Genomic DNA, 17,992 nt, shown 5'->3' with positions numbered 1-17,992 from the left:
GCGCAGTTCGCCGTTGACCGTGGTGCGCGCGGCGTTTGCGCCGGCGACGCCGCCAATCAGCGTGCGTTTCCTGATGGACACGCTGTTCGAACACGAGCAGCGTACGGCAGCGTGCTCTGGGCATGTGGAAGGAGCGCGGCCGTGCCCGCGCGCCCGACCCCGGCGGCAGCGAGCTGGCGCGCCGCGCGCAAGCCGAGCGCTGGAGCTCTGGAGCCTGGAGGTGGTCTGCAGACGCTGCGGAGGCCATGGCGGCGCGGCTGGCCGCCGATGGCGTCGCCGTGCTGCCGGATGCGCGCGGCCACGCGGCTGGAAGCTGTCACCGGGACGGCGCCACGGTCCACTCGCCGGCCGGCAGCCACCACGCCGCCCAGGTCTGATTCTCTTCCGGCTCACGAACGCTGGCACCGCTCGTGCCGGACGTCTTCGCTGGGGCGGGCTGCTGGCGCAGATCGAGTCAGTGACGGTGGCCGTGATCACGCTCGAGTACGAGGGCCAGCTGCTGCGCGAGCCCGGCTTTGGCTACCTGATCCCGTCGTGCGAGCCGGCCGACGGCGTGCTGGGCGTCATTTTCGACACGTGCAGCTTCCCGCAGGGCGACAAGACCGTGCTGACGGTTATGTCGGGCGGAGCCGAGATGGAGCGGTACTACGGCGTCCGGCCGAGCCGGCAGCGGCTGCTGGACGCCGCGCTACACGAGGTGCGACGCTCGCTCGGCGTCACGGCCCGGCCCAGCCGGCTCTGCGTGCAGCTGCAGGAGCGCTGCATCCCGCAGTACCGCCGTCGGACACCGCGCCCTGGTGCAGGAGGGGTGCGCGCAGCTGTCGGCCGCCTCGGCTGGCCTGCTGGCCGGCGCCGCGTTCGACGGCGTCAGCGTCAACGACTGTATTCTGAGCGGCCGCCGCGCGGCTGAGGCCGTCAGCAGCGCGATGGACGAGTGATGAGACGAACCCTGAGGAGACGGTGTCAGCTGACGCCGAGCGGGACAGTTGTGCCATCGCAACCGGTCTGGTATGCGGCGGTGACGTTATTCCATTCCATTCCGCGCAAATCAGCGTGGCGACTCCTGTCTTACGCCCGTCCGGCGGCGAGTGCTTCAAACCAGGGGACGCAGCGGCGCCATCAGCACCGGACGAGTCGGTCGGGCCTGTGGGGGGTCTGGGTGCCGGTGTGCCGGTGCGATGTCCGCGTGGGCCCGAAGATGTGACACCGGACTGGATGGAGGGCATTTGTGAGATCAGGTAGGCAGCTGGGGTTTTTGCATGCCGTGGATACTACAGGTTGTGGACTGCGCTGGACGGGCAGTGCTCACTGGCACAGTGGTGATGTTCTTCTTGCTACAAATGGTGAAATGTGATGCAATTGTACAATTGTGATTGAAAAACAGCTGGGACGAACAAAGTATAGCGATGCTATACTGCAATGTAGTGTTTGATTATTTAAGTATTTTTTAAGCTGAACTGTTTGGTTTTGAACGCAACTGTACAAACGAACATAACATCGAAGGTTAACACATGTTTCGGCATGAGGGGAATATTGATGCATGGTGTGGAGACTACAGTCACCGTAGACATTGCCTTCGCAGCAGTCTCCGCGCAATGCGACCGCTTTTTAGCACTGTCGCGGTGGTCGTGCGATACGTGACCTTCTGTTGGAAGGCGGCCTTTCAGGTTTCGTGCCTTATGGATAGGATGGCGGCAATATCACATGGTTGGACGTGTGGCACGTGTAAACAATATAATATGGCTGGACGTGCGAGACCATGCGAACAATATCACGTAGCTGGACGTGCAAGACATGTGAATGATATCACCTGGTTGGGTGTGCGACACGTGAACAAGATCACATGACTGGACGTGTGAAACATGCGAACAATATCACATGGCTGGACGTGCGAAACATGTGAAAAATATCACGTGTTCGCACAACGGGGTGGTCAGTTTCAGGGTAGCTGTAGTCTGCTGTGAACTCGAGAAGCCAATGCGACTTTTCATGCAAGTCAAAGCGGCTTCTCACTGTTTTTTTTCTGGCATAGCCAGCGGGAGTGCATCAGAATCCATCAATTGGCTTATTAGATACTCCGGGATTGTGGTCGTTGCATCAGATAGTGCGATGTCGTAGGCGTTGCAACAGATGGTCTGGTATCGTAGTTGCATGAAAGCCCGGTGCCGTAGTAGCTCGTTAAGTCATTGCATAAGATACTCCGGGATCGTAGTCGTTGCATCAGATAGCGCGGTGCCGTAGGCGTTGCAACAGATGGTCTGGTACCGTAGTTGCATGAGATAGTCCGGTACCGTAGTAGCTCGTTAAGTCGTTGCATAAGATAGTCCGGGATCGTAGTCGTTACACCAGAAAGCCCGGGGTCCTAACTGTTGCATCAGGTAGGGTGGGATCGCAGTCATCGCGGTGCCGAGCGTAATTTAGCGTTTTTAGACGCCAAGTTCTACTGGTTCGGGGATGGATCTCAGGCATTAGACCTCTGCGTTGTTGCGTTGTCCTCATGCCTGCGAATTCCGTTCACACGCTGAAAACGTGCCAGATGTAAGCCATCCGTAGCTAGGCAAACCTTTGGCGGGCCTGTGCACGCATCTAGTCCGCACTGTAAGGACCACGTAGTGAAGCCTGTTTGTTGCCTGATGACCTGCGCGTCTCATCGTTGCCAAACGCCATGACATCACCATGAGAACACCTTTAATCGTAAGAACCACGTGTTTCGACAGATGATAATGCGTGACAGCATAGGGAGGACAGGATGCATAAACTGCTCCGACACCGGCCCGTCGCTTACAACAGACATAGGATAACTTGCAAGCCGTGTTGAAGACGCGATACATCTGGAAGTGGAGACCTCGGACGTCTATGCAGCATTACCGTCAGCGTGATCTGCTTCTTGAACTATTCCACCGACAACATAAGCTCTACTGCAACTAAAATCACAGGCCCAGTTACATGCACAGCGAGCAACAACGAGCGCCGAAACAATACAATGCCGCGCCATCTCTCGGCGAAGCGGGCAGCACCATGCGGCTTCTCCAATGCTAGTAGTCACGCGCCATTTGGTTTTGATCACGCGGCGATTAGCCATCCGACACAGTCCTATCCACAACAAACGAAACCTCAACGCTCGAACACATCAACAAAGTTACAGGCGGGGGTCCAGTGATAAGCTTCGTGTCCCGAGTCGGCGCGACCAGCCGGCTCGGGCCCGCGCCGCTCTGGGCGCCCCGGCCGTGACCTCCGCGGCGGCGGCGGCCGGCGGCGCAGTCTACCGCGACGGGCAGCGGGTCTGGGTGATGCGCATGCGCGGCTGTCCCGCGTCGCGGTCCGTCTCGCTCTCCTCGGCCACGTGCACCACGATGCTCGGCTGCTGGTCGCGCCCGTCATGTAGCTCGTGGCTCTCGCCTGCCGGCAGGGGCGCGCCGTCACGCCGCCGGGCCGAACCCCGCGCACTGCGCCGGGGCGAGCGGCCGCTGCAGGCATCACTCGGGGTCATCAGGACAGCGGCTTTACACCGGACGCCTATCAAACGGCGGGATGAAACACGCGACTGAACGCCTCCAAGCATGTAGCGACTCGTTTCCGTTCTGACAGTGCCTCCACGTTCTGAGGAATGGTAATCAGCATGTGTGCCCGTTTGCCCGGGCCGACGGCGGACCGGCGTCCCCTCACCGGGCGCCATCTCGGTGACGGCTCGCAGCAGGTCGAAGTTGACGGTGGGCTCGGCCTCGCGCACCGGCTCCCAGCCGACCGGCGGCGAGGCGGGCGGCGAAATCAGGAACTGCTTGTCCGGCATGGGCGGGTGCAGCGTGCCGTCATCCAGCTCGTCGCGCGACGACTGAGGCTGGAGCAGACCCCGGCGTCGGTCGGGTCAGCGCGGAAAGCCCGCACCGGGCGTCATCATATCGTGCTACGGCGCGGTAACGGGGACGGTGGAGTTTCTCGGGAGCCCTATCGACATTGTGTTGCCGTGAGAACCGCGGCTGGACCCCGACTGCCGGGGATATTCGGGCTGGCATGGAAGCGGAGCATCATACTACGGTGTGTTTGAAGGAAGTGACGCTGTAACAGCGGCCACAGAGCCATTCAGGATTTTGAGTACCCAACAACTCTGAATTGTCCGCCGGGCTGGGGCCGGGACGCAGCCGTCGGCGATGGTCAGACCAACATGGGATCGCCGGTGTCGTGGTGCCGTTATCACGCTGCGTCCAGGACACGGCCGGCCGGGTCACACGGCGGTCCCACGTGCGACAGCCGCTGTCTGACCGACCGCAGCACAGTTCTTACGGTTACTCGGGTACGAAAACGTCAACGTCCAATGAATCGAAAGTTACTAGCCGAACATCAAGGAAGGCGTAGCATTCGGACATCAGTCGAAATTCCCTTTCAACGCGTACTGAGCGGCAAGTAGTACACTATGCCGCACGTATTTAGGTGATAACTGTAAGACGCGTTACCCAGCTGAACTCTCTTCTTCAGTCCGTACCGATCAGGTTTTCGACTGGAACGACGCGTTTTCCCGGGCCTTCTTACACTTGATTATAATCCCTCATCGGACATTTGGCAGCGCATGCGTTCACTAGTTGTGGCCGAGGGCTCCAACAGACACAGCTGTACGGTACCATGCTGAGTGCAGTCCGATACATAACATGCACGTGGTGCGAGCCAGATGTGCTGTCTACCGGTCGTGTCACACAGCCAGCTGGCGTCGTATGTCACTTGAGGCCAAGCCGTACGGAGAACACAACCAGGCTCCCGCTAAGGCGCATGTGGCAGCAGCGAAAAACGCAGCGTTGCAGGCCGGTGACGCGGCAACATTTCTGTAACTCGCCAGCCACGCAGCATATGAACACACCGACACAGAAACTAAATAAAGAGGACTTTCGCCATTTTATGCATTTCAAGTTTAACGGTGCCTGCCCTGCGGCAGATCGTCGGCGGAATGATTGGAGGAGCGGAGCGTCTGGCCCTCGGCCGTCTCCCTCCGGACCACGCTGCGGCGTCGCTTCTCTCCGTTGCAAGCCTCGCTCGGGCGCCCACCACTCCGGTCGAGCTTCGGTCCACGCTCGAGCGGCGGCCGGAGCCAACAAACACGTCCAGCCCGCTCCGGAGCCAACAAACACGCCCAGCCCGCTCCGGCGGCGAAACTAGCACGAAATCGTGAACATGGAATAGAGCCGTGGCAGGAAAACCTCAGGACGTGTCAGTTTATAGTCTTTCGTGGTCTCTGCACGACGACGTAGTTACATAACCACCTTATCACTTCACCCTTTTGCCGACCTCTTGTTCTCGGACGTCGCTGGTCTCCGTCGAATGGTGACTACGACGAGTATTTGGTGACCACTTTTTTTGAAGTATTCCTAATCACCGCTGCTATGCACAAGTGATGATGATTGGGACCGACGGGGGCACCGGCGGTCGAGGGCACGTTACGCCCAGCATGCACACGTGAGAGCAGCCCCCACTTGTTTTCCGAAATGGCTGCGGGTCAAGGCGAGGAGAGAGTGGCGCCCTCACCTGGATGAAGTAGCACTTGATCGTGGCGCCGCAGATGCTTGTCTCGTGCAGGTGGATACGCGCGCTGGCTGCTGCCTTCGGGGTGCTATAGTTGACTCGCGCCCGACGAAAGCTGGGGGAAGTACTGGAACCAGGCCTCGTCGTCGAAGGCCATGAATGTGTCTTCGAAACTGGCCTGCCAAAACCATCCCCGTCCTCAGTTTCGTGGCGAACATGGCTGGCAGAAGTTGAACACCAGTGACCTTTTTATCCAGGAACCGCGACGGGGAATGTCAAGTGACACTGGTCCACGTCGTGTAACTGCCAGCCATAAGAAACCTTACGCACGTAATTTACAAAGCGTTTGAAAACAATATCAGGATTCAACTCCGTATGTCCTTGTCTAATGTGTCACATGACTGCAGTTTTCGAGGAAAAACGCAGCCCCCACCGTTTTAAGTGAAGCCCACCCCACGCGCGGGGTGCGAGCACACGCCGCGCGAGCCAGTCCTGCAACAGGTGCCCACCTTAATCGCCTCGTCCTCGAACGCGTCGAGCGGCAGGGTTGCACACGTGGATGGAGGTGGGCAGGTCGGCGTCGTCCAGCAGCTGGGCGGCGGGTGCCGGCCGCCAGGGCGCGCGCCAGCGTGTCGTCGGCCGGCTCGTCGGACGAGCGGCTGGCCGAGCTGTCCTGAGACTCAAGCGAAACCGCGGCCCCGCTCCCTGACCGGACATGGCCGCCGGCCCCCTAGCTCATCGCCGACTGGGACAACCTGCCCACACACCGGGGCACACAGCTACACACACACTATGTGGAACAGGTATGAGGAACATTGCATCACAGAGCACAGAAGGAAAGGAGATGTAGCACCGAAGGTGATGATAAGCCCAAGGAGATGTTGTCATCTGATCTGCGTCATTGCGAATCTACGACGTACTCGGCCACTGAGGTCCTGTGGTGTCGCCTACCTCTCATGTGCATCTCGAAATTTATCATCAATCGTGGATGGTGTCATAAGTCATACGTCACAGTCATAAATCATCACACCCTGAATGACATTTGGAGGCAAAACAAACCACCATGCCACCTAATACCTTCAGATGCATTTCAAAAGGGTACTTCAGTGCTATTGGTAGTTGGCAAAATTGATGTGAGACCCTAATATCTGTCTTGTAGAGCACCATGCTGAGGCCAATAAATTGCAATACCTTGTGATGAAAAACACCCCTAATCTCATCATAGGCTCTCTGCATATATAGGAATTGCTTGTTAACTTGTAATTTGGTAAATGGACCTCAATGATATGCCTATGTGTAGTGAGTGTACATTACCAGACATCTTGAATTGCATTAACAAGCACCATTTTCCAAAAGTCTTAAGACATTTCAGAAAGGGTAATGGCACTTTGCCTTTATAAAGGCAATGCGTGTATTCACAGGTGGAGGTAAGCATACACACGCTGTCATAGCATACCAATTATGTTGATTGGCATATGCATTAGTTGACCAGACTGGCATAAGCAGACTAAAGAATACAAACATCACAACACAAATGGTCATCACTGTGTTACACACTACCAATCCTGAGCTATCATGTGCTTCTTGGCTTAATATAACCAAATATTAGTATCATTACAATCATGCTCCCAGTAAGAATAAGGGGAATTGTCACACAGCACCAGGCAAATCTGATGTGCCACCCAGATATGTGTTCACTTAAAGGTATTGAAAATATGCAGAAACCAGCATAACACTTCATTGTAATGCAGAAATACACAGTTAGCAGTTGATCTCATTCCAGCAGCTCAATTCCAGTCTGTGAAAACTTCGCCAGGCACCAGATTTGTGACCAACATCGGTGTGCTGAACCTGTATCACGTATGTGCAAAACTCCTGTCAGGCCCCAGGCCTCTTTATTTTTCAAGTATCCTTCAAAGAGATGTGTTGGGATTACTTTTGGTTTAAATACCTGTGAAGCATCACAAATCCTTCAAAAATTGGTTCTCTATATCAGAAATTAGTGGCAACCATGTGCCAAACTCAGCACACCTGGATTTACAGTCTGCATGCTCTCAAGCAGCTGCTGTGATGTTGATGTGCTAGACATGTTCAACATGATATATGCTTTAAGCGCTCCGAGCTCACTTAGAGTGTCTGCTTTGGATTCAACCACCTCAAGTGGGTTATATCTGAATCACTTAAGAGCTGGCATTTGGCCCAAACTAGGATGGGATGTAACAGGTGGATGCAGCCTTATTTAAGGTCAGCTGAGGTCAGGGAATAGGATAAACCATGCCAAGTACAAGAGCATGTTAAAATTTCACTGCAGAGCTCTGCTGTTGACCTAGAATCAAATGATCAAATGGTCAGGGCTCACACAAGATGTTGTTTAGCATGGGCTCTAATCCTAGAAACCATCAAAAGGTTTTAGACACATCTAGGAAAATAAAAAAACTAGGATAACTTTTAGGAAGATGCATACATCATATGACCAAATATGCATATGTTATATGTGTTACATGATCACAGTCCCTAGACAGGACAGGCAAACAACTGAGATGTGCAATAGGTTATGTGATGCTTTGCAGGTGATCTTTGGAAGTCTTTCCAGCTGCTTTGGTAGCAACTTTAGTTGCTTTAGACCCCACTGTTTTTTACTGGTAGGTATGGCTTGCTGCCATGGCAGCAGCCACCATTAAGGTCAGTTTATGTCAGAGGCTAGAACCAACTGTGCTGACCATTGGAACATATCAAACTTTTGCCACCAAACTCTTCTGTTGAATCAAAATTACATGACTAGATATTAGTGATGGGAGCTTACACCACATGCATTGCTTAGCATGAGGTCTGATCCAATAAATGCAGAATTCAAATTTCAGATGTTTTAGGTATTCTTTATTATTTCCACTGTCTCCCCTGATTATCCTAATGTGCCTGTGACAAGCCACACACTTGGCTGGGTACCAAAGGCATACAAACATGAGGCCAATGGGTGCCATACTCTCTCCTCCCCCATCTCTTTGACTATTGCACTTTCAACCAACCACAACACATGGGAAGCATGGCTGTCAAAAAGGTTTTGGTACACCACTATAAAAAGTGTTCTTCCACCCATGGTAGATTTTGAAGCACATTATCCTGTGTTGCTGAAGTAAATTTAAATTCCTGATTGCTGATTGTGTTCATAAACCTACCACAGTCAAAGCATGCACATGTTCTTTTGACTTTCTCAGCCCTTAATATCACACAAGAATGCATTTATCTGCACTTCAAGAGCACAAGATGCTACCACAAAACCCACTGATGATCATGCATGATGCATCACATAGGTAGTACAATATTTCGCCTACTAAGCATGAAACTCATCTACAAAGCAGCTCCGTTCCCAAAGTACCTGTTAATGCGACCAACACTGAGCCGTTTGCTAGCACAAAAAGGCCGCTGCCTCCGTCTTGAAATCTGACACCCTACTTCAGCTCCGTCGGCCGAAGGAAATAAAACCCTCAAACAGCCACTCTTTCAAGTAGTTCTAACTATGTCTTTTCTCGCTCATTCCATATAAGCCCGTACCCACCTCACCACCCTCACCTAATATTCCACTAACTGCAACAATCTTTTGTGACGCATCTCGGCAAGCGCCAAATGTCGTCACAGATGCGTAGGGAGAAGTGTAACCTCAAGAGTATAACCAAATGCAGTAATTGTATGATAAAATGTCCATGGCCATGTATTACTTGGTACCACATAAAAATATATTTATGCGAAAAAGGGGTATTTCTTGCACATTTCTGAGAAAACTTGTAACAAAATCACCGTCTTTATACTATTCAAGGCTTAGTACAGTTTTTGCGCCACTTTCAAGGTTTTTTTCGCACAGTTTGTACTATTTTGCTTTGCAGGATTGGTGCCAGATCTGGAAGAACGCTAATAGTGCATTTTCCTGCATTATTTTGTGCTCACGCTGCACTATTATCACTTATTACGAAGCGAGGGTGTAGATGCCTCTTCAGTTAGCAGGAAGAAAGTCATGGTCATTGCAGAAATCGTCATCTCTTTCAGCATCCTGACTGGCGGGAACCTCCACGGCCAAGGCAAAGGCAGTTTGTGTGAGGTTATGACCCAGTCAGTGACCCATGGGTCATTAACAGTCAACTCATCACTAACTGGCACCACATATAGGTGCAATGATACTGTCAATTTTTTCATCCTCGACATCTCAGAAGTTGAAACTAATGCCTTTGGCTTGTCAAGAAAGAATGCACAAAATTGCGGTTTTCGGAAAATAAGAAGTTCGTGGCTCGTGGGAAGTCCGACCGACGCAGCTCGGCAGCTTTCGACCCGCGTCTCGATAGAACAGACACACATTCGCCAAGTCGCCGGACTAGCCGCCCCGCCCCGACGCAGGCCGACCCACGTTCGACGAGCCGCCGGACAGGCCCGGCCCGCGGCCTGTCCGGGTGAACAGCCGGGTGAACAGCCGGCCGCCCGTGGGTGACAGGATGATGTAGAAAATTAGGGCTTCGTGGGAAGCCCAGCCGAAGTAGCACGGTAGTCTTCGACCTCCGTCCCGGTTCCGCGAACCGACACACCTCCTGTCAAGCTGGCGGACCAACCGCTCCGTCCGGGCGCCAGCAGACATCGAACAAGGCGCCAGACCGGCCCGGTCCGCGGACCGACGATCGGGTGAACGGCCATCGCCCGTGGGGATCGAGCAACATCGTGGCCACGCGACCGTGGGCACGGGCGCCGGACACCGCCGCGCAAACGGCAGATCGGCACTACCACTCAGAATACTGAGGAGACAGCGCATATATTGCCATCAGCCCATCTGACTCCCCCAGTTTCACCTTGCCGCGAGAGCAGGCGCTCCCGAAATGTAACTATCTGACGCGAATCAGCCACATATCAAGGACGCGCCGCCACCGCTTTTCCAGGCGGTAGTGATATAAGAAGTCAAGGGTGAGGGTCATGAACTATTTTTCTGTGGAATATTGGTCTACAACGGTGCGGAACAGTATATCGGTTCCGGCCGAGACTGCCAGTAAAAGGTGTTTGTGTGAGGTGTCAGAGAGCACCTCTTCGCTACACAGTGAATGTTTGTGTAGTTTGGTGAGCGCTGTTTAGAGACGCTCGCGTTCCTCTCCTGCCAAAGGTGCCCCTTGCGAGGGACGCGGACGCGGGGCCCGGGAGAATAGGTGGTAACAAAGAGAAGATCCTGAGAGCCGCCGGCGTGAGAACGGACTGTGAGCAGTGCCTGTGACGAGTGCCAAGTGCAGAAGTGACTACGGTCGCACCGTGTGTACCAGTGAGCTGGAGGCTAAATATCGGAACAGCGGAACCTACATTTGGAGAGCTGGTGGTTCTGCTCATGCGTAGGCCGATGCGATGCGTGTTTGTCCATGAATCGGGGCACCCAGCGCCGTGGTCTTCCCTGGGTAGGCCAAAAGAGGGAGATGACCTTTACGAGGTGGGTGGTGATGCGTATATATCTGTATGTGATCTCAGTGCTGCTTGTCCTTGTTCAATCAGATTTTTCTCCCCGCGAAGCAGTGCTCTCGATTTAACATTGGATTGCATAGATGTGAGCACAGCCAATACATGTCTGCAATTAACGTGAGTAGGCGGAGCAATAGCTGCGAAGAAAGAAGTCTTAGCTAGTGGCACGACTGATCACCGAGTTGGTTGTTCTGATTTATGACCGCAAGAGCTCAACGTTGAGGAAAATTATTAGGTTTCTTTGTCGCACCTATTGGCTGCGCATTCGCCATTTCGATTTCTCTGAAAACATATTGAATGGTCAAGTCACGGAAGCATAAACGGTCAAGAGAATATTGAAAATGGCTTCAATTTCCATCATCGATATCGGTAAGAAGGCGTCATTTTTGGCATCAAGAATAACCGGCTGAATCAGACTCTCAGAGAGAGAGACTCAGATTTCCCCGTCCTTCGGGCCTAAATTTGACCTTGAACAGTGACATTGAGTTTTCAGCACTTTGGCGATGCCTAGTGCTTGCGCTTGGGAATATTCTGATGTTTTTAAAGATGAAATCAGCGGGTAAGTTTTTAATGATTTAAAGTGCCCTGCCGTTTGAGCATAAATTTGAGCTTGAAAGATGACCCTGAGTTTTAAGAATTTTTAACGACGCTGGGTCTTGCACTTGGTACTATTCTGATCCTTGAAAAGTTAAAATTGGCTAGTCTCTCCTAGTGATGTGGAATTCCCCGGCCTTTAAGCCAGAACATGTCTTTGAAAGGTGATCTTGAAAGATCGAAATTCTCCGACGGACGGAAGTTTTTTTGCAAGCGATGTTTCCGATGCTTTAAATCCGAAATTGGCCAGCAATCTTTTAGTGATACGCAGTTTTCCGCTTTGTGAGTGTGATTTTTACCTTGAAAACAGGTGTTGACTGATATGAACCTTTATAGGTGACATAAAGTTCCCGTCATTTGAGCCTAATTTTTTTCCGATGTGGAAACTCAAAGCTTCAAAGCTTCGTGGGAAGCCCAGCCGACGTAGGACGGCAGTTTCTCCATCTGGGGCCCGGCTCAGCGGACTGACACACCATTCGCCAGGGCCGGACCAGTCGCTCCACCCAGCTGAATAGCCGTCAGACCGACCTGTCACGGGGGGCCGACGCTTAATGTCAACAACTGGCATCCTGTGGGGACGGGACAGAATCCGATGTCACGAGGCGTGGGTGCAGAAGCCGTGCGTCACAGCGCAACTTGCAATTCGGCGCGGCCACCGCGTCACGGCACACATGTCGAGGCGATTACCCGCTCCATGCCGACATCGCGGAAAGGACAGGGGCCTAACGCTTCGTCGCAAGGCCAGCTTACCTTGCTCAACCTCTTCTGACCACTTTTCCGACGGTATAATAGGCTTGGTTCTTAGGGGTTCGCCATCTTTCGCCGGGAGTGGCGAGTACGCGATCGTGCTGCTGGGAGACAGCCGAGCTTTTTAATCATGTAAGGACTCATGCATTTTGTCCCGGACAAGTCGGGTTGAACTGTGATTGGGGAAGAACAGTTGGTGACTGTCGTTTTCCCTGTGTGAGTGTCGCTGTTTATGCGTTCGTTTTATTCTTGAGTGTGTGTGAGATCTGCATTTTGCCCCTTTCTTACCGACACACTACGGCACGCTACCATTCCTTTTATCAGTTCCTGGTAGTCTTAGAATGCATGATTAGTCGTGTACCAATGAAAACCGGCTGGCTGTCGAGCGATGACAAAGGAGAAGACTTAACGGACAACGGAGCGGTCCAAGAAACAGTCCTCAGTGGCGGAATTGTTGTGTACTTTTACTTGAAATAAGGACAGGAAAAAAGTTAAGATTTTTCGGATCTCTATTTTTTCACTGGCTTTCTGTGAGCGAGCGGACCCAAGCGCCTTGAGTTGTGTTTCTGTCACTGTTTTCTTAAGCCTCGCCTCGCTCCGCCCGGCTGTGTTTCCCTGAGCCGCTCTGTGAGTGAGAAGCGTCACGTCCGAGCGCCGCAGGCGAGGTTGGTGGGCCTGCGGGTACCTATGATGCCGTGGAGTCAGTCTGTCCTGTGTGCAATGACAGATGAGCGTGTGTGACCGTTCCTTCCCACAATCGTGTGGTGTGTGGGCAGGACCGGGACGTGTTTGGGTCAGAGAATGAGGTGTGCTCAAAGCCGTGTGTATGATCCGTTCTAAACCCCAGTCTGTACATTTCGTTGTGGTGGGAAGATGTGGGTCCGTAGTGGAAGGATGTGAGTTTGTGATGAACGGTGTGAGTCCGTGGTGAACGGCGTCTGTCTTAGGCCCAAGGAGGGTTGTTTCGATTCAATAGGTGGTGCGTTCGATTTTTAATCCCCAGATGCAAAATAATCACTTCGCGTGTGTCGGGTGCTGGCGATCGTGGTGTGATTAATATGCCTGAAGTGACACTGCGTCAGAACGTATTCCGGGATGAATGGGAACTCTGGAGAATGTGCGAATGGGGTGTATTGCTATGTATACCTCCTTAATGTCGACGCACGAGACGCAGATGAAGCTCCAAGCCCTGAGATGCAGCGCCGGTCAGCGTTGCACAATGTTGCAGTGATGCCAGCAGGGTCCAGCCCGACCGAGCTGGACATCCCGGCAGCTGCAGAGATTAGCATCACAGTAAGGTCAACCGTCTGGTCGTGAGCGCGACGAACGCCTCTTCCATTAGGCCATAGTGTGTTATGCTTTATCTGAAGCCCGGCAGTGAAGTGTCGGTGATAATTTAGCCAACCCGACTGAAATTGGAGGAGTTCGAAATTGTGCCGACCCAGGCCTCAAATATGTTGTGAAGTTCGTGGCTGGTGGCTCAAGCAATTCGATAAAAGGCCCATGGTCGTGCGCGTGGATGACGACTCGAGGCTTTCGACAGTCATGGCCTAGTACTGAGAGGAAATCCCTGAGCGAACATCGGGAATGAGACGGCGTTACACGCGCCTGCCCCATAATGTGGAATGCGCATCCATTTTGTGGGCTCATATTTAAACATCGTTTATTTTTCGAGACAGAGTAGCATGTCAGTGCAGGGCTTAATGCATTTGGACCGGAAGGAGCTTAGCCCACCTGTTTATTTTGTGACAGCATTGAACCGCTGAGGTCTGACGAGAACATGGAATGCGTATAGACGGCAATGACGATGGCTTGTATCCTCGTTTGTGACAGCATGGACCAGTCGGAGGTAGCGAGCACATAGAGATGGCTGCTCCTTACAGATAGAAACGCTCAAGGGTATTGGAGTTCGCACTACCAGCAGTGTTAAGGTCAGTCCTGCATATATGTGACGGTGTTTTTTTGAGACGGTATTTGAAGTCATGTGTTGCACCCAGGCAGAGGATGGGATAAACGAAAAGTCTGTCAGCTTAAAGCATTTCAACGACTGGCATCATGTCGCTCAATCATTCAATAAGTAAAACGCTTGTAGTCCCAGGAGTTTTTGCGGAAAATGAGAAATGTTCTCCGCAAAGAGGGAACAACAATAAGAATTGTTGTTCAAGGAAGGAGAACATAGTGAGCAAGTTTACCAAAAATGTCCCATCTAGAAGTGGAGACACAGTGAGGCTATTTTGATAATAGCTCAGCTGAAGAAAAGTCATCATGTTCGGTTGGCTGAGTTATGAGAAGTTGGTTCAAATACGGTCAAACACCGATTTTGTAGCTCTGGATTTAATGCGAAGTCGAAAAACTGCAGTTTTAGGAACACCGATTTTTTTCATGCGTTCCGATCTCATGCAAAGTCAAATTGTTCCGGTTTTGGGACTGCCTTAAGCTGGAGAACACGAAAAGGCTGGAGAACACGAAGCATGAAATGAGCATGAACTCCGCGCCGCGGTCAACATGCCACGCGTATCAAAATCAATCCGCGGCCATCACTGTTCCCGAGTTCGAGAGAGACGCAAACCAGGACCCCTGAAGCGGATCTGGTTGATTCTCAAGTCCTTTTGTTTCTTACATTAATAACCAAACAAATATTGTGATGTTGATTCAACGGTAAGCAGGCTGCAACTGTGAAAGTAATTTTCAGTCAGCAACGTGATAAGGGCATGCCAACTCTCCGCGAGAAAAGCATCACTCCCCATACTACCCGATAACGCATACCTTTGACATGACCACTGATGCGCAGGATGTAGGCATCATGGATCAGAGGGTGAGCACGTGTGGACCAATATATCTTGCAAACGTGTCCGATGCAAAGTAACCAGTGTCTTCTCACCAGCCTTTTGGTGCAATATCTCCAAAATCCTTGCCCACAACTGGCGGCAGCGTCGGTAAGGTAAGTCATTCATGCTTGCTTGAGAACGCTGCCCGTGTTACTATGCTCCTTTTTTTCGCAAAATCCAAGTACTCTGTATTTTTTTCGAGACTCCGAACTTTGTGACATCGTTGCTACTCTACTAGAGTAGCCTCCCCTGCCCCACCCTGCCCACCGCCCCACGCTCCGCCCGCACCATAACCACTTCCCGCCACTCTGAGCACACATCAGATCGCCACTTTTGTTCCGACATCTGACGGCTCATATCCTTGGAAGACTTTTTGAGGAGATTCGCAAAGAGAAAGCTCTCGGCTCATGGTCCAACGTCGTTGCCCTCAAAGCTGCAAGGTCGAAATTAAAAGGCAACGCGTTGGAACTGGCTTGAGACCCGCATGACTTTAACCACGCACCAAGCTTTGAAGAATTCGCCAACCCTTTAATTGCCGCCGTACACACAGACCACCCGGTATCCACCGGCTTGCAAGATCTGGTGACCAGCGCGCAACACCCATCACAGTCGGTCGATGCGGATGTATTCCACGTCCGCAGCAAGGCCAAGGCACTTGGCGAATGTGATGCCATAAATAATGCCAAATGTCGAAACAAACCACTATCTGTACCAGTTTTTTAAGGGCTTAGTGCCAATCTACGATTGATGTTAACTCAAAATCCGTCCGCTTTTCAAACCGCAGTTACCTTAGCACGGACACAGGAAATGGATGTTTCCCTGTTACTCGTGGAACTTGCAGTTAAACAAACCCGTCGCGACAGCACACAAGTGTCCTTCAGACACAATACAGGACATTCAGGCATGTTTCGCAGGGTTGAGCTAAACACAGGAGCACCTACATTCAACGCCGATAGGGGCCGCGGCCGACCGCCATATCGTGGCAACTCCAGCCGCCAGCCATACTTGCAGTACCAAGAACAGAAGCGTTAATGAGCTCCACGGCCACACTACAACAACTGCTCAGCTCCACCGCCACACCACAACGGCTACTCAGCTCCACCGCCACACCACAACGGCTACTGAGCTCCGCTGCCACACTACAACTACTCAGCACCCACACCCACTACTCAGCACTTCACGCCACCACCGCAGCGCCACCGCTCAAACTCACCTCACCAATGCCAGGATTACAGGTCGGAATCGCCCCACCGCGAACAGCCAGCATCCAACAGCACACGTCGCTCCCATTCCAGCACCTTGTCCTGAACGTCCAAGACATGTCCGACTCACACAACGCGTCTGCCTCTTTAAGCTCCCAACCCGTTCCAGGTCCGGGTTATCCACCGACTTTACCTTCAATTCAGTGATGGTAGATTGCGGATCATACGAAACGTCCATCCATTGACAGATTCCGCGGAGCTACATTTCTGTACCTCAGGAACAAAAGGCCAACATTTCGTCACGTGCCGTCCATGACCACCATTTATTCGGTACCCCGGACGGCACACGTCAATCGACCTTGTTAACCAGTGCGTCTGTCGTTTCCCACTTACGATTTGACGACATACGAATATCTTAACGTCATCCCCGGATCTGCCCACGAATAGATTCCGTGGAATCGGTCCCTGGCTGTCATTCATGGCTGTTGACCGCCAAAATTGTCTTCCAAGCCCATTCCATTTGTGCATTCGCATCCCTGAACAATACCCCACCATCACATCGTCCCGTGCAATCAAGTGCTGACGCCTCTCTCGTAGTAATCCACAAAGTGACATCTTCAGCCTGCCTCAAGGAGCGTGTCTGCTCGCTCCATAACGAACTCCGAAGCTGCGAGCCGATATTTTCGGTTTATATGTCCCCATTCTGGACTTGACCCAAAGGAACGAGTCGACGGCTCAGAACACCGCCCCCCCCCCCCCCCTTCACGGTCTCCAGCATCGCTTACAGCCATCGCCCGTCAATGATCAGTAACAACGAACAGCAAGGCACCACACACCATCTACCCACGCCACCTGCAGACGCTGCTCGATCATGGGGAACCAGCGGCAACATGCCCGACGCCGAGGAAGCACATCCAGGCCTCCGCAGGCTCGTCTCGATCACTGAACCGCCAAACACCTGGTGACGTCACGAGGGTCCTGTCGCGGTGGCCGCTCTTTCTCACCGCAACAGACCACCGGCTGTGCACAATGCCGGCCCAAATGACACCGTCCGGTGCGTTCAAGTCCTTCGCTGCGGAAGGTCTGCCTCACAACCGTTGCCGATGCGGTGGCAGGACCACCTCTCAAAGTCGCTTCCAGGACCCGCGTAGCAAACAGCAAGACCCGCTGTCGCGTCTGCTGAACATCCGCGTTGTGAGCGTGTCCTGCTGAAAACTCGCCATCGTGTGCAGTATATCGTCCGGGCATCTGCATGACCAACCACACACATCAAAGATGACCCATAGTAGTCAGCTCCGCCCCGGGATGAGCCATGTCGGGGAGAACGTCAGCCAAACCTGTTGCAGTGTGACGCCGTTCCAGCACAGCGACAAAGGCGACCGGTCACACAGCCCACGCATTGATCCTTGCAAGATGCGTGACCGCGGCTATTGCGCAACATAAAGGTCTCCACGCGGGCGTCCCACGCGCCCGGCCCACGTGCATCCTGAACAGCAGGATGTACGTGTCAGTGATCTGAGAGTGGGCACGTGTAGACCAGTATATATTGCAGGCCCGTCCGATGCGTCATTAACGGTGTCTTCTCACCAGCCTTTGGCGCAACATCTCCAGGATCCCCGACAGCACCGGCTCTCC

General features: G+C 52.9%; 1 protein-coding gene across 1 annotated transcript; it reads right to left on the bottom strand.

Moving 5' to 3' along the window:
* Window positions 1-2,671: 2,671 nt before the first annotated feature.
* LOC119108921 (calcipressin-3-like) lies at window positions 2,672-5,822 on the bottom strand. The gene is made up of 4 exons (XM_037232466.1): window positions 5,803-5,822; window positions 5,512-5,635; window positions 3,667-3,838; window positions 2,672-3,399 (listed from the first exon to the last, which is right to left on the bottom strand). The coding sequence occupies exons 1-4, from the start codon at window positions 5,820-5,822 to the stop codon at window positions 3,263-3,265; spliced, it is 453 nt and encodes a 150-aa protein (XP_037088361.1). The 3' UTR covers window positions 2,672-3,262.
* Window positions 5,823-17,992: the final 12,170 nt, after the last annotated feature.

This window comes from Pollicipes pollicipes, unplaced genomic scaffold, assembly GCF_011947565.3.
Source record: "Pollicipes pollicipes isolate AB1234 unplaced genomic scaffold, Ppol_2.1 Scaffold_705;HRSCAF=810_pilon_pilon_pilon, whole genome shotgun sequence".
NCBI lineage: Eukaryota > Metazoa > Arthropoda > Thecostraca > Pollicipedomorpha > Pollicipedidae > Pollicipes > Pollicipes pollicipes.
The sequence above is the reverse complement of the archived record's forward strand: the minus strand, read 5'-3'. Positions and strand labels throughout refer to the sequence as shown.